This window comes from Elephas maximus, chromosome 10 (assembly GCF_024166365.1).
Source record: "Elephas maximus indicus isolate mEleMax1 chromosome 10, mEleMax1 primary haplotype, whole genome shotgun sequence".
Lineage (NCBI taxonomy): Eukaryota > Metazoa > Chordata > Mammalia > Proboscidea > Elephantidae > Elephas > Elephas maximus.
The window spans coordinates 7,575,320-7,600,493 of record NC_064828.1 but is presented as its reverse complement, the minus strand read 5'-3'; the positions used below and the strand labels follow the sequence as shown (position 1 = coordinate 7,600,493).

The following is a 25,174-nucleotide window of genomic DNA, read 5'->3' as shown; positions in this document are numbered from 1 at the left end:
CTGGAGAGAGAAAGATGCAAGCAGCTGCAAACCCGGGTTCTCACAGATCTACAGAAAGTCAAAGCAGACATGACATGACGGCCCTCACTTTACTAACGTGCAAGCTGCGTGAGCCTGCCCTCAGAGACCGTGGGCCACGGGAACTGTGTGAGCCTGCCCTCAGAGACCGTGGGCCACGGGAACTGTGTGAGCCTGCCCTCAGAGACTGTGGACCACGGGAACAGCAGATGATGAGGGCACCCTGCTCTCCACCCTGCCCCTTCCAGCCTCCTGGTGCTTGGTCTCCTGATCAGAGAAGCTTGGCTGGCTCCCGTCACCCTCCTTCCCTGCTGGCCTTGCTGAGATGTGCCCTGGGCAGGGAACTGGGAGGGAAGGAGGCTTCTCACATGATCCAGCTTAATCCTCCTTCTCCTTTCCCGAAGGGCGAGCTGCAGCACGAGCACAGCCGAAATGCAGACGCGCGGGGGTCTGAGGTGCGCAAGAAGGGCTCTGCTGCTCACCGCCCTCTGGGCCACCGCACTGCTGCCTGCCCCAGGTGCCTCCCTGCCCCGGCGACCCCCACGGGCCACAGGTAGGTGGGCACTGGGTGCTGCCTGTGCTGAAGAACAAAGAGGGAAATTCTCACCTGACTCTTTGCTTTGCTTCCTGCTGCATCTGCTCTGCTCTGGTTTCTAGCTTTGGAAGGCTATCAGACACTTTTGATACCTCAAATAGGTTCTCCAAGATAGCTCCAAAGTAATTCACAGAGATCATGAAGCCAGCGAGTGTCCTGTTCTTATTGCTGGAGATTTCACCAGGGGAAAAAAAATCTTTATCCTAGGAATTCCTTCTACAATAGTGACTGCTTCTTGCAGGCTTGTGGACACCTTGGGCTCTGAAATGGGAAAATGAAATTGTATAGGCATTAGAAAGCTTTACTCATCAGAGACATAGTTTCTACTTGGGGAGAGGAGGGGGCTTCGAATAACCATTGAGAAGGAAAGCGCACACAAACAAAAACAGAACCTAGCTGCCATCCAGCCCATTCCGACTCAGGGCAATCCCCTGTGTTGCAGAGCAGAACTGGGCCCCGTGGTGTTTTCAAGGCTGGGACCTATTGGAAGCAGATCATTGGGCATTTCTCCCAAGATTTCTCTGGGTGGGTTCAAAATGCCAACCGTTGCGCTATCCAGGGACCCCAAAGCAGGCAAGAAGTCGTGATTTCATGATTTCTTCATTTTAGTTTTGTCTCCATCATCAGCTTGTTTCATTAAAGCACCTCTTTCCTGTTCCAAAGACATTTTTTAAGACTACAACTACATCATATTCGGACATGCTCTGTAAATTTCCCTGGGGTTCTTAAACTTCCAGCCCACCCTTCCAGATTTCTAAGGAATCTTTCTTCGTGGGCTTGGAATGTGTGAACCGGCATCCTTCAAACTTCACCTACTTTTCCTTCCCAGGAAATACTACCCAATGTGTTATTTCTCCATCCTCGGAGTTCCCTGAAGGTTTTTTCACAAAGCAGGAACAAGCAGAGGGCGGCCTTGTCATCTACTTTCTAATTATCCTCTACATGTTCATGGCTGTGTCTATTGTCTGTGACGACTACTTCCTACCTTCCCTGGAAATCATCAGTGAAAGTAAGTGACCGGAAATCTTCCCCACGCCCTCTGCCATAGTTGCAGCACACACCGTGGTTTCTTTGAAAGAGCTCAGCAACAGTTCTGCCAGTCTCAAGTGGTCACAGAGCACTGCCTTCTGTGCTGTGTGCACTGGCCTGAGTGCAGTGTCTCTTGGTAGTTAACATGGAGCAGAGCATTTTTACATGAGCACCGCGAGGTCAATCACAAGAAACTCCCCATTTCTCTACTATTCTCCTGACAGCTTGTTGTAAGAGCTTTCCAAAGCTTCACATGTATGTACCTGGCGGAATCCCTAGTACTGGCCATTTTATACTTTAAAACAATTATTTCATTTTTGCTCTAAAGTCACTATAATTTTTTCGAGGTAATAAACAAAGGTGATTAAGGGCCACCCTCCTACTGTCCCTTTCCCAGTGCCTTCCCATTAAATGAGACTAATTCATGTTTATGAACCAAACATCAAAAATAAACAAGTCCTGCATCCTACATAAATGACCTCAGGCATCAAATAACTGCAAACTCAGTTATTAAAAATTAAGCTTAGTCTCTGATTTATGAAAATACGATCAATTGTCCAATCCCCCCGGTTCAACCCCTTCAGCCATGTACACTGCCCAGGACCCTGAGCATAGACCTTTCATTGGTGGACTGGTCCCCCAAATCAGATAATAAACCAAAAAACCAAACCCATTGTCGTCAAGTCCGTTCCAACTCATAGCGACCCTGTAGAAAAGAGTAGAACTGCTCCATAAGATTTCCAAGGAGTGCCGGGTGGATTCAAACTGCCAACCTTTTGATTAGCAGCCATAGCTCTTAACCACTATGCCACCGGGGTTTCCATTCAGATAACGGTGATGCTTTATGACAGGGAAGCAAAGGTGCCAGCATTCCTGGTCCTTGTCTCCTGCTTGGTTAATTAGTTGAGCATGCTCATTTCAGAGCCAATAATTACGGCTAGGTTTCCTATGGCATGCTCAGGGGACTTCCCAGAAACAGCACCCGCTGCCCCAACACACACACACACACGCACACGCACACACACACACGCACACGCACACACTAGCACTTCTTCACAGAGAAACAGCACGAGTGTAACGTTCCCTTTTCCCACTGGCCAGCCCCCACCCTCACTGAAACACCAGGCATTCTGCTCCCATTGCCTGCTGCAGAGCAGTGCCCTCAGGCTCTCAAACAGCCCCGCAGAGAGGAGGGGGCACTCAGCACATACGTGATTAATCAAAAAGTTAAAATCAGCGTAAGCTTATTACAGTCACTATTATTTCCCTTAAGTAAATGCAAATATTTACTTTTTTAAATTGCACTTAACATTTTACTCTGATATTGGCATTTTTCTTGGAGTAAATTAACATATTTTTACTTAGATTAGAAAAATATGTTATTGAAACAAATTGCATCTTTTTCTGATTAAACTAGTAATATGCTATTTCTAAAAATAAATAAAAAATGCAAAAGAAGAAAAATTAAGATATTCTCTATATTTCCATTGTCCAGAGAACCCCCAGTTACCATTCTGATGTATTTCCTTTTGGTCTTTTAGATCTTGCTACACACACACACACACACACACACACACACATTTTGAGGGTCTTTCCTTTTATTCATGTAATGTTTTATTGTGCACTTTTTTCCATGTTATTAAATACACTTCAAAAGCCTGATTTTTAAAGGTAGCGTGACAACTCATGATTCTACATATGATTCCAGCACCCGACACACAGTAAAGAACAAAAATCATGCCAGTTGCCATCAAGTCAATTGACTCCTGGTGACCCCGTGTGTCAGAGTAGAGCTCTGCTCCACAGGGTTTTCAGTGGCTGAGTTTTCCAGAAGTAGACTGCCAGGCCTTTCCTCCGAGGCACCTCTGGGTGGACTGGAACCTCCAACTTTTTGTTTAGCAGCTGAGCACTCTAACTATTTTCACCACCCAGGGATTTCTAACACATACTAGGCAGCCAATAAAAACTGACCAGGATTTTAAAAAAACTATTCATCTTATTGGACATTCTATGTTTCTTTTTTATTTGTAGTTTTTGGTTACAAATAATGTTATGACCATACTTGAAGAAATCCTTGAGCACTTCTCTGATCATTTTCTGGTAAAGATGCAGAAGTGTGCATCTTTGGAGGGTTATGACCTATGTTGGCAAAGAGCAAATTTCCACAGAGTACGGCACACCCGTTGCAGAAGACCACAGATAATATCACTTCAAATATCTTTGTTGTTTTAAAATGCTACTTCATTTTTTTAAATTCGTATTTATTTTGTTACTAGTAAAGTTGAACATTTTATATGTTCATTGGCATTTGTGGTTTTTCTTCTGTGTACTATCTATTTGTGCTTTTGTCCATATTCTATTTGGGATATTTGTCTTTTTCTTGGTGATTTTCAAGATTTATTTAAAATATAAGGATATTAACTTTTTTCTGATATAATTTCTATATCATATGTTTTTTCATGGTGGCTTGTTTGCTTTTGTATTGTGTGTGCATGTTTATCACATCGAAGCTTACTTTTTTAAAGTAAAGTTATAAATCTTTTCCCATATGAATTGTCATATAGGAAATTGTCATATTTTCTTCCATTTATATTACACTTTCTTTTTTTTGCTTGTTTTATATTTAACTATTTCTTCCACCTAGAATTTGTTTGTTATAAGACAGAATTTTATCTTTTCCAAAATTATATATATATATACACACACACACATATGGACCCCTGGTGGCACAATGGCTAAGAGCTTGGCTACTAACCAAAAGCTTGCAGTTCAAATTCACTAGCCGCTCCTTGGAAACCCAGTGGAGTAGTTCTGCTCTGTCCGAGAGGAATGCTATGAGTCGGAATCGACTTGACAGCAATGCCTTTTTTTTTTAATATGCATATACGTATGCGTGTATGTATACGCATTTACTCTCAACTCTGTTCTAATCATCTATTTGTTCATTCTTGTGTCAATATCACACTTTTAGTCAGGAAAATTAAAGCTACATAAATTATGCTTATCATATAAAACTAAGAAATTTAAAATTTAAGGTATTATATCCCCCCAGCATCTTTCTCTTCCTATAAAATACAAATATCACTTAGTTTTTGCTTTCACATTTCTAAACAATGAGTCAACAGAACAATGACTAGACTGAAAGAATAAATCCATCAAGGATTTGTTTACTAAAAAAAAAATGTGTTTGGGGGAGGTTAAAAAAAAAAACTTGTTGCCCTACAGAAGAAAATACTGCCTTAAAATTTAGATTACAATTTTGTAATAATCTTCATTACATCACTTTATATGTCTATGACAATGACTGCCTCCATTCCACTTGTGGAATTACTTGGAAACATAATCAGCAAACGTGCGTTTTTTAAATGTATCCCTCTTTGCCATGAACAGTAGCTATTACAGGTGTGTGACCACTGCCAAATCTTCCTCAGCCATTAAGAGCTGACCCTGATCTTGAATATTGAAAATACTGGCAAAAAAAGTGAGATAGAATTCGTGCTAGCTCAATTCATTTTTAAATGCCTATACATTAACTCTGTAATTTCCCTTATCAAAGTCTAGCGTGGTCTCATCCGAACTAAGATATCAGCAGTAAAAGACAATCCCCCTGCAATTTGTTTACATCCACAGCAACTGGGCTTCAGAAGAGTCTGTCGGTGCTTTGCATTTCCCCACGGTTCTTTGATGAACACTGAGCTGTAATAGTTTGCCCATCTTGTCAATTAATTATTAATGCAACCCTCAAAACAGTTTATTTGAGCATTCAATGGTATGATGGAGTGTTATATGGATGCATCAGTTATTTTATTATCAATCAGGACACCAGGCATAGTGGTTAATGTTATTTATAAATAGCGGTCCATTTAGCCTTCACAAAAACCCTACCAAAGGGGACTCCTAGATTTTTTTTTTTTTTTAATTGTGCTTTGGATGGTTTACAGAGCAAATTAACCAAACCAAAAAAAAAAAAAAAAGCAAACAAATAAACCCGTTGCCTTTTGGTTAGCAGCCGTACCTCTTAACCACTGCGCTACCAGGGTTTCCAAATTAGTTTCTCATTAAATAATATGCATACAGTTTTGTAACATTGGTTGCCAACCCCAAGACACGTCAACACTCTCCACTTCTTGAACTTATGTTCCCCATTTCCTGTCCCCTCCTGCCTTCTAGTCCTTGCCCCAGGGCTGGTGTGCCCATTTAGTCCAGTTTTGTTTTAGGGGCCTGTCTAATCTTTAGCTGCAGGGTGAACCTCGGGAGTGACTTCAGTACTGAGTTAAAAGGGTGTCCGGGGCCATACTCTCGGGGTTTCTCCAGTCTGTGTCAGGCCAGTAAGTCTGGTCTTTTTTTGTGAGTTAGAATTTTGTTCTACATTTTTCTCCAGCTCTGTCCAGGACCCTCTATCGTGATCCCCGTCAGAGCAGTTGGTGGTGATAGCCCAGCACCATCTAGCTGTACAGGACTCAGTCTAGTGGAGGCTGTGGTAGTTGTGGTCCATTAGTCCTCTGGACTAATCTTTCCCATATGTCTTTTGTTTTTCCATTCTCCCTTGCACCAGACTGGGTAGGACCAGTGGAGTAAGGGACTACTAGAGTTGCTATATTGATAAGGAAACTGAGGCTGAGAGGGTAGGTAATTTCCCAGGACCACACAGCCAATACATGGCAGAGCCCAGGCTCTCTAATGCCAGCATCGAAGCATATTCTTAACTGCTACATAATTTTACACATTCTTGTTTGAGATTAGTGGCATTAGTATGGTTGTTTCAGAAAAACTGCCCTATTTATACAATCTTAGAAGGTATTTTCTCCCCAAAGACCCTAAAAATTTTGACCAGAAAAATACATCACACCCATTGTAACTATGGAGTATATATACTACAAAATAAAGAGAATCTACCAAGTTACTTAGAAAAAATCAGTTTAGACTGTTGGCAACCTGTAAGGGGTTTCAAATTCATGTTATAAATATTCACCCTCAATGATCAGAGTCTGACATCTAAACATAATGTCTGAGATGTACATGAGATTATAGTGCAGTACTGTGGAACTCAATCAAAACGTATGGACACAACGACGTTCTGTGGGGCACATGTCCTAGGATATCGTGGTACAACTGGCAGGCCTATGTCCTATCCTGGAAACCCTGGTGGCATGGTGGCTAAGAGCTCGGTTACTGACCAAAAGGTCAGCAGTTTGAATCTACGAGGCCCTCCTTGGAAACCTACGGGGCAGTTTTACTCTGTCCTGTAGAGTCAGTATGAGTTGGAATCAACTCGATGGCAACAGGTTTAGTTTTTTGGTTATGTCCTATCCAAAGAAATTCTGGTGGCACAATGATTAGCCACTCAGCTGCTAACCAAAAGGTTAGTGGTTCAAACCCACTAGTGGCTCCATGGGAGAAAAGACCTGGTGATCTGCCCCCACAAATATTACAGACTAGAAAGCACTATGGGGCAGTTCTGCTTTGTCCTACAGGGTTTCTCTGAGTCAGAATCAACAACATGCCCTGTCCACTCTACACCTTCGCCCCCTCCTCAAATCACCAGCAATGGTTTATGTGATCAGCAGTAAGGTTTTTGGCAAGATGAAGACCAGAGGAAATTCACTGGAGGTGGTGGAGGGTCAGGCCTCTTGCTGGGCCCTAGCTGGGCCCCAGATCAGCTCTCAGTCAAACCAGTGCCTTTTCTCTTTCTTTCTGCAGGTATATAGATCAGTCCCCTAGAGCTGCCACCACCTGAGGTTTCCAGAAAGGGTTTTTCCCTTCTCTGTGCCCTACTAATTACTGTACAGTCACACAGCCCCTCCTCCACCTTTCCAGATGGCAGCAGAAAGCACATACCTCTATTACGCTCCCCAAGGGAACTATCATCTTAGCTATGTAAAATCAGAAGAAGATGCTGCTGCTCTACCCTCTTCCTCCAGTCCTACCTTCTTTTTCTACCATTTAGGTTCTGTAGGAAAAGAGGCCAATGATGGTTCTCTGAAAACAGAACTGGAGTGAAATTAATCCATATTGTGGAGAAAAAAATCATACTGTAGCCGTCTATTTTTCCTTGAGATATGACACATGGCTTCCTGGAGAGAAACAGTATGGGAATTCTGGGGAAGGGTTAAAAGATGTGATCAGGGTGGGAGCACTGTCTGAGATCAAGATGCAGCTGAGGAAGTTAGAGGTAACAGGTAAAGATAAATCTAAGGGGTCTTCCTACTCTAGAGCCTTACTTGGATGAATCCTCTGAGGGGTGCGTGGGTGGGTGGGAGAGAGAGAAAATGGCGGAGGAGAGAGAGGGGATTCCCAATGACAAGGAAGAATGTGGAGCCTCTGTGGTCTCAGGTCATTCACGCCAGCCTGACTTATGAATATTTGTCTAAAATTCCCACACTTGGTTTATGAAGTGTCACGTTAACTTGTACTCTTATTTGGCAATGTTTCTTGGGGCTTTTTTCACCTTGTTCTGTCTCTCTGTGTTGCTACACTTGCTGAATAGTCTACAAAGAGCTGAGAAGCCTTGGTGGGTTGAGGGCTGGGGAACACTGCTGTCCTATGCTATAGGGCCGCACTTCTCTAGGGAGATGGCAGGAGTGCCAGCCTGGAGCCAGACATAGCCTAGGTTCCAATCTGGGCTCTGCCATTTAGCAGCTCTGTGACCTTGGTAAATTGCTTGACTTCTCTATGACTCAGTTACCTCAGCTGTGAAACAAGGATAACAACAACAGATTTTAGTTCATAGAGCTGCTGCGCCAATTACCTGAGGAAAGACAAATGAACAGCTTACACAAGTACCTAGCACATAATAAACATTTACTAAATATTTTTTATCATATTAAAACAAACAACGTTGCCGTCGAGTTGCATCTGACTCATAGCCACCCTACAGGACAGAGTAGAACTCCCCCATAGGGTTTCCAAGGAGCAGCTGGTGGATTAGAACTGCCTACCTTTTGGTTTGCAGTTGAAAGCTTAACCACTGCACCACCGGGGCTCTGTTATCACATAAAGACACATTAAAAAGATGAGAGCCCTTTACTCTGGAAAGATGAAAGTAAAGGAGGCGAATGAGTAAAGTCAATAGAAGTAAGTTTGGGGCAAATACCAAATCTAGGGCGTATCTGCTAGAGCTTGAAAACCAAGTTCAAGACAAATAAAAGCAAGTACTACTTCACAAATAAGCTTAGAAGTCCATCCTTTCATTTGATCAAATAATCCATGAGGCAGTTTTAAACAATACCTTAAATATCTCTGGAATATTCTGTTTAAAGTTTATTTTATTTCTTTTACACTAATATCCAGACTTTTTATTCTATCTTCATCAATATTTTATTAGTTTAAAAAATGATGCTTTTAAAGACAGGAGCTTAACTCTTTACATGTTATAGTTCAAATAGGACTGCTTTTTTTTTTTTAAATCTCAATAAGAAGTTCATTTTTAGAAACACAAAAGTTCAGTAAAAAACCAAAACAAGGTATCCTTTTGATACACAATGAGGTTCTCTGAGAGTTAGTGAGCCACTGTATAGAGAAGCTTACTTTACATTTTTCCAAGCTGTCTATACAGAAACCCCAAGAAACACTTAAGATTTGCTGCTTGATGCAGCCCCAAAGCCCACAGAGGCCTGCCAGGAACCTGTTTTAATGTTCCACTTGCACACTGTTCACTGGAAGTTCGAATCCCTCCGCAACGCTGAGACCTTGCAGTTATAACGTGTCCTAAGTGAAAACGGTCTTAATAAGGTCGGTAAAACACATTTAAATAAAATATTGACTTTTTTATTTAAAAAATTATCTTCACTCACTCTGTGTTGAACTACTTTGCGTTTCAGAAATAGACAATAAAAAAGAAATGCAAGTTTTAATTCCAGGTATCTCTGCTTCTAAACTGATAAAATTGGAAGGGAACCCGATAGTTCTGTACGACATGTGGGGAGCCTACACTTTCGGGGGATTGTTTGGTTGTTAATCCTCCTGAAATTGACGGAGGCCAAAGCCTTTCCAAAGAAGAACCTGAGAAGAGTGCTTGTTCCCGGCCACAGGGCCCTCCGGCTCTCCTGAAAGCACTCTTTTTCTTTCTTTCCTTTACTTTTATCTCTGACTGAAGCTGCGGCCTCTGTACTGCACGAAGTCCACAGCAGGCACATGGGTGGGAATACGGGCTAAACAGTCTGGGTATTACTAACATGCTTTTGCACAAAGAAGCAAAAAAAAAAAAACAGTAATAATAAAAAAGCTATGCTATCTTTTCACTTTATATTACCCACATGGATAACTGAAAGAACAGTTTTGGTGCCAAAAATATATAGGTTGCAATCACACCTGGGCAATACCTTTGTAGCCTTGGGCAAGTTATGGAGAAAACCCAGGTATAGCGAGGTTTGAAGATAAAGTACCTTACATGTATTTCATAGGGCAGGCGGAGGGCAAGCGGATGTCCGTTGTGATATTGTAGCTGTTACATTGAGGGTGATACTTATTTTTCAGTGGACTCAGGGCTTTAAACGCATTATGCAGGGTTTCAGAATTCACTTCTTCACGTTGTTGTTGTTAGGTGCCGTCGAGTCTATTCCGACTCATAGCGACCCTATGCACTACAGAACGAAACACTGCCCGGTCCTGCGCCATCCTTACAATCGTTGTTATGCTTGAGCCCATTGTTGCAGCCACTGTGTCAATCCACCTCGTTGAGGGTCTTCCTCTTTTCCACCCACCCTGTACTCTGCCAAGCATGATGTCCTTCTCCAGGGACTGATCCCTCCCTGACAACCTGTCCAAAGTATGTAAGGTGCAGTCTCGTTATCTTTGCTTCTAAGGAGCATTCTGGTTGTACTTCTTCCAAGACAGATTTGTTCATTCTTTCGGCAGTCCATGGTATATTCAATGTTCTTCGCCAACACCACAATTCAAAGGCGTCAGTTCTTCTTCCATCTTCCTTATTCATTGTCCAGCTTTCACATGCATATGATGCGATTGAAAATACCATGGCTTAGGGCAGGCACACCTTAGTCCTCAAGGTGACATCTTTACTTTTCAACACTTTAAAGAGGTCTTTTGCAGCAGATTTACCCAATGCAATGCGTTTGATTTCTTGCCTGCTGCTTCCATGGCTGTTGATTGTGGATCCAAATAAAATGAAATCCTTGACAACTTCGGTCTTTTCTGCATTTATCGTGGTGTTGCTCGTTGGTCCAGTTGTGAGGATTTTTGTTTTCTTTATGTTGAGGTGTAATCCATACTGAAGGCTGTGGTCTTTGATCTTCATTAGTAAGTGCTTCAAGTCCTCTTCACTTTCAGGAAGCAAGGCTGTGTCATCTGCATAACGCAGGTTGTTAATGAGTCTTCCTCCAATCCTGATGCCCCGTTCTTCTTCATATAGTCCAGCTTCTCGGATTATTTGCTCAGACAAAACATGAGGTGTCAACTATAAGGTAATCAAACTGTTTGTATTTACTGTTTTAAACGCCCTAGAGTCTACACAGAGTCTATGCACGTAGCTGTGTGTTGCTGGGAGCCTATGCATTCCAGTGATGCTGACTTTACTCAAAATAGTTCTAGAAACACATTTAAAATTAATTTCAGAGCCAGTTTTGCAAATCATAGGAAACAGAAGGTCACATATCACGCTTTTTTTTTAGTATGACTACATACCCCAGTCACTAGAGTTGAGTCTGAGTGACTTTTTTGATTCTTTCCAAAATTCTAATCCATTCACAAGGCATGAAAAATTTGCCACTGTTGAGGGTTTTTTAAAACTGTGTCAGAGGACATCAAAGTGTGGTTGTAACTATATTAAATGTGCATTGGAAAAAGGGCTGGAACTACATTACAATGAGAGCAGTGGTTAAAATTCAATGGTACAAGTTTGAGCGGCTTTCCCTCTCTATTTTCCCCCTCCATTTTCTAAATTTTCAATAAGGTATGTTTTTTTTTAATTATAAATGGAATATATTTATTGTTAACAATTTATGGCGTTGAGTGTTAAGGCATAGAATTCAAATTCTATGTTTTGAGTACCCAGTGCCGTCAAGTAGGATTCATAAAATTACAATGTACCTTAGAGATAGTACTGTCCAACCCTTCACTTTGCAGAGGGCAAAATACGAGGCTTAAGGCCATGACTCACTTAAAATCTCCTATCAAGTTACTGGTGAGGACAGAATCCAGGCTTCAGTCTTAGTTTAATATTCTTCCTACTATATTGTATCTCCAGAAGGGGGGCTTTCACAAACTGTTATAAACTTCCCAACATGGCATTGCAGAAGAGCACAAGTTTAAGAAACAGTCAGATGAATTTTAATAATCGGCTCATTACCATGAAGTGGCACTTCATATAAACAATGTGATCACATTTAAACCTATAAAGAAAACACCTTGAACGTTTCTACCATATGCTGAAAAACACGATTATTCGTTTAGAGCAATAGTGGAGGCAGAAAGAGTAATAGAGTAATAGCTAGGGGAAAACCCAGAACAATTTATCTTTAATAATAAACTGCAACAGAAAGAAATGCGACTCAAGGGTCAAGGGAAGGCAAAGCCAATCTAATCTAAAGTTCAAAGGTATAAACCATTTTACAAAATATGCTCAGAACTTTAAGATATAACTCGTTAAACTCTCTCTGAAGCTTTACACATCCACCTGTACGGAGTCTCTGCTTTCACACTCAGTTAGAGCCCAGTAAGCAGCAACAAGTTTTATTCTTACTGCCTTTAGAGGGTGAAAGTGTTGCACAGGAAGACCCATTTTCGTGCCTTGCAACAGCCCAATACATCAACTTAGCTCCCTCTTGAAACTGGATTTTTCTAATGAAGAAAAGTCTAATGAAGACTGGTCATTCAGTCTTCAGCTGCACTAAGTTTGGACAGTGACTTCCATTTCCTCCCCGTGTTATCTAGCCCTGATTTGATTTGGGAAGAGAATTCATTATAACATCCAGTATCATTACATTTATGAATTCTTTGGAATATGTTGGAAGACTTCCAAAATACTCCTGACTCCCAGTGACTATTTCTACCCTAGGAAGGACTAGAATCTGGGTGGTGTGCGTCAGTGCCCAGGCAGGGAGGAAAATAACCCCACCAGGGTCATAACTGGCCTGCCTAAGCGCCATTCTTACTTTGAGTTTCTGTGGTGAAATAGAAATAGCATTGGACTTAGAATCAATAGACTCGGGACTTAACCCCTAAATCCTGACATTTAACATTCTTCCTATCCAGGTAAGTAGCCCTGGTGGCACAATGGTTAAGCACTCAGCTGCTGACTGAAAGGTCGGCAGTTCAAACCCACCGGCCACTCCACAGGAGAAAAAACCTAGCAATCTGCTTCCGTAAAGATTACAGCCCAGGAAACCCCCTGGGGCATTTCTACTCTGTCACCTGAGGTCCCTGTGAGTCGGAATCGACCTGATGGCACTCAACTATCCATGTGACTCTGAGTTACTTAACCTCCTGAACTTGTTTCTTCATCTGTAATATGGGAATATTATCACTCTTATCTGTTTGAGATTATTAAACTGTGTATATGGAAGTGAATCATATACCACGAATGTAGGATATTTACTTCATGCCTAAAATGAAAAAAAAGCAAAATTAATCACAGTCTGCCTTATCTTGTTCTATTTTCACATTTCATGGTCAGTTGGTCTCACTACTCATCACAGAGTGGTAGTAACATAAGAAGTATAAATAGCTCTGAACGGTAGAGATGCTCGGCAATGCGAGCTACCAAGTCCTCACTTCTCTCCCTTCCTTAGTCACTGAGGTGGATGTCCATCAAGGGGCATGACCAAAGGTGGACGCTGAGGAATAGACATCCCAACTAGCCTGAGAGAGTTCTTCACAATGGAGACAGCAGGTGGCAAAACTGCTCAGACCAGAGCTGGCTGGGCCTCTGAGAATCAATGGTTCCAGAGATAAAACAGATGTCTGGGGCCATATCATCAGCGAGCACTACTGTTGATCACTTTCCTGGTGGCTCCCACATCTTCAGAAGGAGAGTCGAGGTCCTTCCTAGGGTGCACAAGTTTGACATGAGCTGGCTGCCTGTTCTGTTTGATCTCTTGGCCTCCAGCTCTCTCTCGGCACACCTTATTCCAGACCTGCTGTCCACCTCATTTCTAGAACACAGGCTAGCTTCTCACTCACTGCACCTGCAACACTCCTGCCCTTCCCTCACTTCAAGGCCTTTAGTCAAGGTGCTTTCTTAGAGAAGTCATTTCTGGTCACTCAATCTAAAATTTCAATCCTTCCTCCATGATTTTTTAACTCTCTCCTCTCTGCTTTTCCTCCTTGCTACTTATCTCCAGTACTTATTTTGTTTATCTTCTTTGTCTGTTTCCCCTAACCCCACACCGTATTCCCAGCAAAAGTGTCTAGCATGGAAGGTATACGTACCCAGTTAACGTAATAAAAGGCCAGTTCAAGTCTGTTGCTGCTTCACAAATCACCCCCGAATGTAGTGAGTGGCTTAAAGCAACAATCACTTTGTTGTCTTCACAGCCTTAGTTGCCCGGGCTCACTCAGCTCAGAGGGTTCTGCTCAGAGTCTCGTGCAGTTAGTCAGAGGACTGCACTGGAGCCATCTGAAGGCTCAGTCACTCACATGTCTGGCACCTGGGCTGGGGAGACTCAAAATTTGGGGTCTGAAACAACAAAGGGGGATTCTCAGACATCTTTCTTTATCATCTCTTCATGAGGTCTCTCCAAGTATGGGGGTTTTAGGGTAGTTGGACTTTTTATGCAGTGGCCTTAGGGGTCTAAAGCAAATGTTCCAAGAGAAGCATGCAGGCAAGTTTTCTCCCTTTTATGTCTCAGCCTCAGAAATCAGCGTCACTTCTGCCATACTTATTATGGCAGTCACAAAGGCTCACCCAGGCTTATGAACAGGAGATAGACTCCACTTCCTTTTTAAATTGGGAGCAGTTAGGTTCTGCAATAGCATGCGGGGTAGAAATACTGTTGTAGCCATTTTTATAAAATACAATCTGCCACACCAAGACATAGGATAAGGTCAAAGGCAGATGTCCCAGCAAATAAGTAGAGAATGAGGTAAACCTGAGAGCAGACAAGAGGTTTTGGTTCCCACAAGCAAGAAGTAAAAATAAGGAAATAACGACAAGTTACAGGGACTCAGCCAAGTGCACCGGAGCTCGAGGTCTGGGAAGACCAATTGTCAGGAATCAATAGGGTAGAAGAGATAGCAAAAAACATCAACAAAGGATTGGCATCAAGAGATTGAAAATCTGAATTCTAGTTGACTTTGACACTTTGTGACCTGTGGTAGAAAAAACTTATCTCTATCTAGTATGCTACCTGTATCAGCTAGTTTTTAGTCTACCAATAAACCCTGGATGGAGAGTTCTGACGCCACCTAGACTCAGCCTTCCCAAAACTGACTCTATTGAAATGTCCTTCTCTTTGCATTCCCATAGTAGGCCCCCTAACTCTAAAACTGAAAAGAGCCAAAAATGTTAAGGCTGTCATCCAGGCCATCACCAACGTATTAACGGATTTACATGCTCCTAATTCCAGGGGCTGTATGCTACTCTCATAGTGGTACAGTGGTTCTTACATTTCCTGCTCTAATGTTTTAAGGGCTCCACGTTTTAAATCAATGCACTCTACTTACACAATATGAAATCTTATTTGGTTTTTAACTAGGTAATTTATTAATTTGTATTGACAAGGTTGGAATTTCAAATGCTTCGTGAACAAGCTGCTTAATTCAGCTTCATTTATTATTAAAAGACTACTATTATTCATTTCTTTTCCTCTTTTCACTTGGGTTGATTCCCAAATTACCTTTACCTTCTCAGATCCTATTGGAACGCTTCAGCAGTGCAGTTCAGAAGAAATCATACGACTGATACTCACCTACAAGCCTTACGACTAGAAAGAAACCATTTCTGGGTGCCATATAATCTATCATTCCACTAAGGTTACAACACAAGGGAGTAGCCTAACTTCTCCCAGGTTTCCTGGCTTTTTCGCCTTTTTTATGGAAGCATTAAGTAATGAATTCAGACACACTGGATTCCTTTATAATTTTAACCTGCACTTTTTTTTTCCAGCTTAATCAGTATGAGTACGTTTTTATGTTGCATTTAGTTATAAAGACATACTCTTTACCACTTTACCAGGCATAACAATGATTGCATTTTTCTCCAGCCCTTGGATTGTCTCAGGATGTTGCAGGAGCAACCTTTATGGCAGCAGGCAGTTCAGCTCCTGAATTAGTTACTGCTTTCCTAGGTAAATATTGCTCCTTGTATTTTTTTGCTTACTTGATGTAATTTCATCTTCCTCAAGTCAACACTAATAGCTACTATACTACCCACAGGTGTATTTGTCACCAAGGGAGATATTGGCATTAGCACCATTCTCGGATCTGCAATTTATAATCTCCTTGGCATCTGTGCAGCCTGTGGCTTGCTATCTAACATGGTATGTGAGAAAACTTTATTCAGCAGAATTTACCGTCATGACAGATTATTTATAGTCTGGAAGAAAAAAACTAGGCACCAATAATGTGTTCAATCAAATTTATTAATCAGTAGGAAAATGACAATGTATTCAATTTAAAGTTAACCCACAAACAGCTCTTGGTCAAATTTATGAAAGTCAATGTAGGTTTAGAAACACAACTTTTCTTCAAAATTCCTTTACTTTTCTCTAAGCAATATGCAAAAGATAACAATATTTAGCTACAAATATACAAATAATTTTGGTATTAAACTAAGCAGTGTACTTGAAAAAAGGTGCCCTGGAGACAGTAAATTACCCACGGTTTTACAGGTTTCCACGCTGTCTTGCTGGCCCCTGTTCAGAGACTGTGCGGCATATACGGTTAGCACAGCAGCAGTCCTTGGCGTGATATTTGACAATCAAGTTTACTGGTAAGCTTCAAGTGATTGTTACTATTATGTAAAACGCAGTTACAGAGGGTCTTATGAGAATTCTGATGGTTCATTAGCTTCTGTTTTTCGCAAATGGCACTTCAGTCACTTTCTCGGTTATCTGCCACTTCTGCCCCATTTTCCAGTGGGTCTCTGAGTTAACATCCTCATCACAATTCCTGGTTGTTTTTCTTCCTACTTTACCTTTTCTTTGCAGTCTCCGTTTCCCCCTTACTAATCCCTGGAGACCACCACTCTTCCCTCTCCTAGTGGCTGCTGGCTGAGAAAGTTTCCCAATTTTTGTGGCCAGTTAAAGCCCCAGCAGCAGCTTTTCCTTCTATTGGTTACTGCTTCCTCTTTTCAGTGAGAAATGGCAATGGCCACAGACGACTGGAGAGAGAAGATGGTGGAGGAAGTACAGAACTCCCTTAGGCTTCTCCGAAGTTCCTCTGGTTCATTTACAGGGAGAACTAGAGCTCTTCCTCTAAGAAGTAACAAGGTTAGGGTTTCAATATTAAAAACCATTCACTGCCTGCAATTTCCCTGTGTCTAACTGGTACAAGAAAATGAATAAAAGGGCGAGTCAGTGGGCAGATATTCACGTTTTCAACTACTAAGCACCAGGCTTTCACTAGGTATGCATCCCTGTGCCAGGCATCATAAGGGAGAAAACACAGATCACAGAGCCACGTAAGCTGTACACTGCACAACTCCAGACAGCATCAAACAGAACACAATGTAAATAACGTGACTCTGGAGGACAACGCTGCAAAACTACATAACACCTGTCTTCAAGAAACTTAAAAGTGAATCATCCTGAAATCCAGTCTGTCCACCGCACCAAAAAAAAAAAAATTGGCTTGAAATAGTAGGGCTCCTCCTGGGATGCAATAATTGTCCACAAGGAACAGCGGCTGTCATTGTACCCAAGCTACACTCCCCCCATCAGGAAAACGGAGAGCTGCGTTCTTTCCACAGTGTAAAAGAAGAGGGGGATGTAAGGTCCCACGGTGATGGTGTAAGCCTATCACAGTTCTTTAAGCAGGAAAGCAGAGTATAAGCCAGCAAGTTTTGGTATCTAACATCTAATTTTATTTGTGAGAAAATCCTTTTCTTATAAACAGAAGCCAATTTTATAGTAAATTAAAAAAAACTCTAGAGCAAACTGAAAAGCCCCAGCCAAAGCCTAACCCTTCTGGGTTTTGTTTTTTTTTTTGTTGTTGTTTTTTACAAAATTCCTGTACCAGAGAATTCCAACAGGACCATGTGCATATATAGACAGTTAAAAGGAATTAACAGGTAGGAGCCCTGGCGGCACAGAATTAGGGCTCAGCTGCTAACCAAAACGTCGGCAATTCGAATCCAACTTCCTTGGAAACCCAATGGGGGCAGTTCTACCCCGTCCTACAGGGTCACTACCAGTTGGAATCAACTTGATGGCCAGGTTTTTTTTTTTAGTTCTGTTATTACATACTTTTGGCAGTGTAGTCTGCCAGTGAACTGACGTGGACAATGCCCATCACTGCTCATTAGTCTGGACACAGGACCCAGGCAATGTTTCCGCCTGTTATATATAAGGTCCCCAGAAGTCAGAGCCGATTCCATGGCAACTAACAAGTCATTAGTTTACGGTGTTGAAAATCCTCATCTATATTATTTTCAAGGCATTCTTCTATGTTTCTCCCAATTTGGAAGGAATCTACAGATGATGACAGTAAGTTTATAATCCCAAGTCTTTCTTTGCAATATAGAAGAATAGGGTTAAGCTTTTATCAATAAATACGTTTTAAACAAGTATGGGCAAATCTGCAAAATGAAAAATATCTAGAAATCTTTAACATTCATGATGCCTTTGTTAAAAAATTATTAACGTCCAAAAGCTATAACTCTAAAATGATTTTTGTTTTAAATTAAAAACACAAATCTCTCTTCTTTAATTTATAGGTATGAAGGAACTTTACTGCTTCTGCTATATGGGTTATATGTTTTGGTGCTGTGTTTTGACATTAAAATCAACCGATATATCATAAAGAAATGCAGTCCTTGCTGCACCTGTCTTGCCAAAGCTATGGAGGAAGGAGCCGAACAACAGCCACTGATGGGATGGGAGGATGAGGGCCAACCATTCATCCGTCCGCAGTCAAGAACTGACAGTGGAATATTTCAGGAAGATTCTGGCTACTCCCAGCTTTCTTTAAGTTTACATGGTCTTAGTGAGGTTTCTGAAGGTAATAACTACATCCTGCCTACTATTCACTGGCAGAATGATTAACTCTAATCACCAGAAAAACTTAATCTTGTTTCAATTCTCCAAGTATTAATCGCATACTTACTTAGTAAAAGGCACCGTGAAGAGATGAAGAGGCAGCCTTTACCCTTAACGAGCTCACAATATAGAACAGGAAATATAGCTAAAAGTGTTACCTGTGATTCATAAACGGAGAAGACTGTACACACAACTTGGTAAGGATGGTTAGAACAGAAGATTATCATGGGAAAGGGAACATTCAAACTGAACCTGTGAATAGGTAATATTCTAATGGATGATGTGATGTTATGACTAGGTAAGTTAACAGCTACTGAAGTCTTTACTGTGTAAATGACAGAGACAAGGGTAAAGAATAGTCTATGGATTGAGGCCAAGGGAACAGGAGCAAAAGGTGTGTTCAGATGCCAGCGTAGCTGGAGCACAGCATGTGCACAGGAAAGAAGTACAGGAGGGTGGGCAGAAAGGGATAGGATAGAAAGAGGCGCCAATGCTGCTGGAAGAGCTGAAGGCTTGTGAGCAGGGAAATGATTAGAACCGAACTTTAGGACTATTACCGTGAAACGATGCTTAGAGAAGAGCTGAAATAAGAGATAAGAGCCATGGAAGCCTGCAAAAGGCTATTACAACAGCTGATGTGTTAGTAGATGCCTAGAGAGTGACTTGGCAACTGAGGGACTAGCTGGGAACAGAAGAGGGAGCAGTGACAGGTAACTCAGTCATGACTGACTGAGAAAATGGTGATACCACATGTAAAAACGTGGAATTCTGGAAAAGAGGCTGGTTTGGAGGAGAAGAAACAGTTTGGTTTTTGAACATGTTGCTCGAAGCAGCAGCATTTAGTTTACAATGTTCAGTACAAAGTCAATTTCAGCTATAGATGGAAACAAACTTCAAGATTACTTTTCATAAAGTGGTTGAACAAAACAGCTCCTAATTTTAATTAAGTGTATTAAAAAGGGACCTTCATCTACTATTTTTAAGAAATTTAACATGACTTTTCTCCCTCTTCACAAAAAAAATGATAGTTTATAACAGTCTTTGGGTATAAGAGGTATGCTTCTCTGAGTTAAATTTTATAACAAGAAACTCAAAAGAGCCAGTCCAAATGCTTATATTACAATAAAGTTATATCTAATATTACTTAATGGGCCATTGGGTGAGGCTTGGAAAACTTTTACATGAGTTATCTTACTAACCCTAGTTGTAAAATGGAAATCCTGGGGGCGTAGTGGTTAAGTGCTACGACTGCTAACCGAAGGGTCGGCAGTTTGAACCGGCCAGGCGCTCCTTGGGAACTCTATGGGGCAGTTCGACTCTGTCCTATAGGGTCGCTATGAGGCAGAATCGACTCAACAGCACTGGGTTTGGTTGTTAGTTGTATAATGTGATTATCATCATATGGATACATTATTTTATAAATGCTAAACAATTTTAAAGTGAATTCCCATTTTTATCCAATATATTATCATCATCACTATCTTCTAACTTAATAAAGCAAGTTGAATATAGGAACATACTTAATTTTTATAAGTTACAGTGCAGATTATCTACTAGTTCCTATTTTCTTAAGTGTCTAAGAATTACGTGAATTCTGAATTAAGTGAATTAATGAAATAATGAAACAGCCCCCCCCCCCAAAAAACACTTAGAATGAAATTAGAATGGGATATGGGATATGTAACTTCATAAAAAGATCATGCTGTAATGCTTTTACATTCCCTAAGCATGCACTTGAAGCCCTGGTGGTACAGTGGTTAAAGAGACTGACTGCTAACCAAAAGGCTGGCAGTTCAAATCCACCAGTCTCGCTCCTTGGAAACCCTATGGGGCAGCTGTACTCTCTGTTCTTTTTTTTTTTTTTGAAGCATGTATCAGCTCAGGGCAGCTCAGAGGTATCATCATTCCTGGGTAGTGGAGGCAGTTCAAATCCACCAGCTGCTCCTTGAAAACCCTATGGGGCATTTCTACTCTGTTCTATAAGGTCACCATGAGTAGGAATCAACTCGACGGCAATGGGGGTGGAAGCCAGGTCATTCACATAAGCAAAAAGGTACTGCAGACATTCCACACTGTAGAAAACCAAGAGACGTTCAACTGGCACTTCATAAACATTATCTCTAACATGTTTAGTGAATGGCCCAAAACATTCTGATGGATTTAAGGCCCCAAACTAAGAAACGCTGAGTATCACATTTTACATTTTCTGCTCTAAAATCTCTATTAGCGTCTTTCTGCCAGCAGTATCAGTAATGAAGTATTCAAATGTTTTAAACAGCTTTTTAAAAACTGATACAGCTAATTTATTTCAATATAGCTTTCTAAATGGACATTTCCAACTTAACTGGAAATTAAGGAAACTCAAAATTGTTTAATTTTTCAACAGATCCACCAAGTGTTTTCAACATGCCTGAAGCAGACTTAAAAAGAATTTTTTGGGTATTATCCCTTCCCATTATTACATTACTTTTTCTAACCACACCAGACTGTAGAAGAAAGGTTTGGAAAAACTATTTTGTGATAACGTTTTTCATGTCTGCGTTATGGATATCTGCATTTACATACATTCTGGTTTGGATGGTCACAATAACTGGTACGTATCGTAAATACAACTGCACAATTTAAAGAGAAAATGGTCTCATGTAAGAACAAGTCGCATATGTTCACTACAAGTAATCTAGAGAGGGAGCAAGTTTCTTTTTCTGCCAGACTGAATTTAAGTACCGTTTACACAAAGACTGATCAGTAATGTTAAGTTCTGTAACAGCAACCTCCTTCAGGTTTTGTGAGTTGTGTATCACAGGTCAACTACAGTCACACTATCATATGGTCCAGGGGTACAAGCCATCTTATAAATGAACCCTAACTCGCAGGGTGTCTCCCCATCACGCTAATGACTGAGTCACGTTAGCCGAGGTCCACGATAAACTCTAATACACTGGGTTACGCTCCGTAATGAAAATCACAGCAAAGAGCCAGTGTTTTTGGAAAATGAGAGGTGCTCGCTGTTTAACTGGATTATGTATTTTTTTGCTTTTTAAAATGGCAATATAAGCATACTGTGAAATAATGAAAAAGGTATAAAAATACAGTTTCCTTTAGTTTTCTACTATCTTCATGATTAAGATTTAATTATCAGCTCTAGTCTCAAGAACTCCTAGTCCCAGGAGGAAAAACTGGATATGAATATAGAACAAAAAAACAAAGAATTTCTACCAAAAAGCTTAACCTGAATTAACTGACTTACATCAGGGGTCAGCAAACTGCCAAGGGCGTGCCAAAATCACCCACCTCCTGTTTGTGCTAAGACAACTTTACTGAATACACTCACACCCATTCATTCACATAGTACCTAGGGCTGCTTTTATGCTACATTTCCGGAGCTAGAGCTGAGTACTTGCAACGGAGACTACATGGCCTGCAAAGCCTAAAATAATTACTATTTGGCCCTTTACAAAAAAATCTGCTGACCCTTTATATAAAGCTTTCCCCAGATTAATATAAGACTTAGAATAGTCTGGTAGCAGAAAATGGAATGTTCTTTTTTCTTTTTTTAATGAGGAAGATTAAAGAAAAGTCCAATTAGCTTACATATTAAACCTCTAAGACTTTCTCAGCCATAAACACATTTGATATTAGGAAAACAGGGAGAGAACAAAATCAAGTAATAGATGATGGAACAGCCCCCTCCCACTCCCCAAGATGATAAATAAATGAGTGTTATTTATGTACATGTGCACTTGGGCAATGCCAGTAACAAAAATCAACAACCATTATACTTCTAATATCAATACAGAAGCATGAAATAAATAAGCTACTTTCTTAATCAGGTCTTTTAAATTGTCATTTTAAGCAAAAAAAAAAAAAAAAAGATTAAAAGTTTCTAAAGCAAGTTTCTAATTTAATATTAAAAGAGTGGTTACATGTACTCTTTTAACTTCCTCAGTCTGTTTCCCAGAATGAATGCATTTCTGAAAAATGCTGAACTGACACCAACTTTAACACAAGTATTAATAAATTGGGACTATATGTTAGAAAGACTCAAGGAGAACCCTCAGAGACAATGCTTTTCCAAACAACACTGAGACACCACCTAAGACTTTAAAAAAATGTTAGCATGGTATACCATGCTTACACATTTATAGCTTAAAGACAGCTGTAAATAATTTATCTCTGATCACCTTAAGGAAAATTTTTTAAAAAGAGAACAACGGTCAATTTCATTAGAACATAAGAAACAACAGTTGTGATGAGGCCACAGTGGACATCACAACTCCTGTAAGTGTGTATGCCTCTGAGTCAACTCCAGCCGTATCAGACAGGGGAGTTACTCACTGATAGCATTCCAGCTGTTTCATATCCTGAGACATCTGTCACTAAAAACCTCTGCCAGCTGGGCTACACCACTGACCACCCTTCTTCAGAAATTTCGCTAGCTAAAAACTAAGCACAGCCGGTTCTGTGATCTCAATGTGCCTGGGGAGGAACACCTGAACTGTCTCCAGAGGATGGCTAGTGAATGTACAGTACTGGTAACTGGGAACATCTGTGTTTATTGCAGGGGAAGCACTAGAAATTCCAGACACGGTAATGGGCCTCACTTTATTAGCAGCAGGGACAAGCATACCAGACACCATTGCAAGTGTGTTAGTTGCAAGAAAAGGTAAGACGTTAGGTCCCTCAAGCCACAGTGGAGATTCGTAAAGCCTGGCTAAAATGCAATGAGCAAGGGTAACTTTAAAACTACTTCCTCAGTAACATACTTTGAAGAAAAAAAAACTCGAGAGGAAGGGTTTACTATTTAATAGAAGATTAATTTCACTAAATCTGATCCCCAAGTAATACTCACCTGAAACGTGCAATAAATCTAAATTAATCACGTTGAATTAAAATGAAAAGCAATAATCTACATACCTTATTGAAAAAAGGTTTAATAAATAAAAATAATTCTCAGATAAATAAATGTTAAGACTTTAAATACTAACCAAAAAAAAAATTTTAAAAATACAAATTCAGTAAGACTTTTGCACTAATACAACGATTTTCCAAAACCAACAAACAAAAACCGTATCCAGTGTATCTTCCTATGACGATTCTGAATAAAACACAGCATTAGGATGCCTATTTTTCACAGCGTGCTTTCCTTCTGCAGGTAAAGGCGATATGGCAATGTCTAACATCGTGGGATCCAACGTGTTTGATATGTTATGCCTAGGTGTCCCATGGTTTATTAACACCGCGTTTGTAAATGCATCAGCTCCTGTCGAAGTGAACAGCAGAGGACTCACTTACATAACCATCTCTCTGAACATTTCAATCATCTTTCTTTTTTTAGCAGTTCACTTCAATGGCTGGAAACTAGACAGAAAGCTGGGAGTAGTCTGCCTATTATTATACTTGGGGCTGGCTACATTATCAGTTTTGTATGAACTTGGAATTATTGGAAATAAGAAAATAAGGGGCTGCGGAGGTTGATATGATTAATAGTATGTGGAAAATGTGAATAATTGGTGGTGGGGGGGGAATCCATTTCTTCATTTAAGTCCAATAAAAAAATCCTGAACTTCAGGATCTAAAACTTACAGTAATTTTTTTCTTTTATATCACCAAAGAAATGCAACTTAAGACCAACCAAAACCACAACCTAACCTGCCTGAGCCCTTTCTTTTTAAGGACACCTACATATATATAAAACAGAAGTTTTGAAAAAACCATCTATGTTTTACCTTACAGTAAGTTGATGAAAGCAGGGGAAACTTGAACAAATAAATTCCACTAAGCAGTACTGACAATAACAACAAGGAAATGGCTTATTTGATTAAAAACAGTATAACCATTCATTTAAACTGAATGACCAGACTCTCTGTCTTTAAAAACCCAAACTCGAGATTAACAAAAATCACAGTATATTTTCAACATTATACTGTTAAAAGCTGGTGGGAATTTTAAAAGTTCATTTTTACAGCTTTTGTAAGCATACAGTATACTAAAAAATGACTTTTACTAGGAGATTCAGCAAAACAGATGTAGGAATGTTCTAAGCGTGGTCTGAAATTATGCATTGCGATCTAAGCGGACATCGATCTCTCTGCCACTGATTTTTATGCCATTCATTATTCTGCAGGCTTTTTCCGCTGATTCCGGGGAGTCAAATCTGACTGTCCCACAGCCTTTTGACTTCCCATTCTCCATTTTTATTTCTGCAAACATGACATGGCCTGAAAAGAAAAATTACAGAATTACTCTTGATTTAAACAGGTTCAGTTTCACTATACGGATCTGAAATTTCTCATAGCCAACTGAAGTGTTAAGTAATACGGTAAATGACTTTAACATTAATGATTTAAGAATAACACATCATATAAGCATTATCCTCATCATT

The 25,174-nt window shown here is 40.4% G+C and overlaps 2 protein-coding genes across 2 annotated transcripts in view; one reads left to right on the top strand and one right to left on the bottom strand.

Annotated features, from left to right (window-relative positions):
- The first annotated feature begins 450 nt into the window (after positions 1–450).
- SLC24A5 (solute carrier family 24 member 5) lies at positions 451–24,309 on the top strand. Its single transcript, XM_049897761.1, has 9 exons — positions 451–571; positions 1,443–1,622; positions 15,799–15,882; positions 15,971–16,074; positions 16,426–16,526; positions 18,471–18,754; positions 21,179–21,385; positions 23,354–23,455; positions 23,945–24,309. The coding sequence occupies exons 1-9, from the start codon at positions 451–453 to the stop codon at positions 24,265–24,267; spliced, it is 1,506 nt and encodes a 501-aa protein (XP_049753718.1). The 3' UTR covers positions 24,268–24,309.
- MYEF2 (myelin expression factor 2) overlaps positions 20,640–25,174 on the bottom strand; it is a 48,281-nt gene continuing 43,746 nt past the window's right edge. Inside the window, exon 17 of the mRNA XM_049897763.1 lies at positions 20,640–25,010. Coding sequence (XP_049753720.1) covers positions 24,847–25,010 — 164 coding nt within the window. The 3' untranslated portion in view covers positions 20,640–24,846. The remainder of the gene's footprint in view (positions 25,011–25,174) is intronic.

Bases quoted from the DNA above. Each gene is read 5' to 3' on its own strand.
- SLC24A5 (XM_049897761.1), top strand. From the start codon at position 451: ATGCAGACGCGCGGGGGTCTGAGGTGCGCAAGAAGGGCTCTGCTGCTC. The intron at 16,075-16,425 runs GTATGTGAGAAA...ACGGTTTTACAG, and splicing joins GTGGCTTGCTATCTAACATG to GTTTCCACGCTGTCTTGCTG. The intron at 23,456-23,944 runs GTAAGACGTTAG...TTCCTTCTGCAG, and splicing joins TGTGTTAGTTGCAAGAAAAG to GTAAAGGCGATATGGCAATG.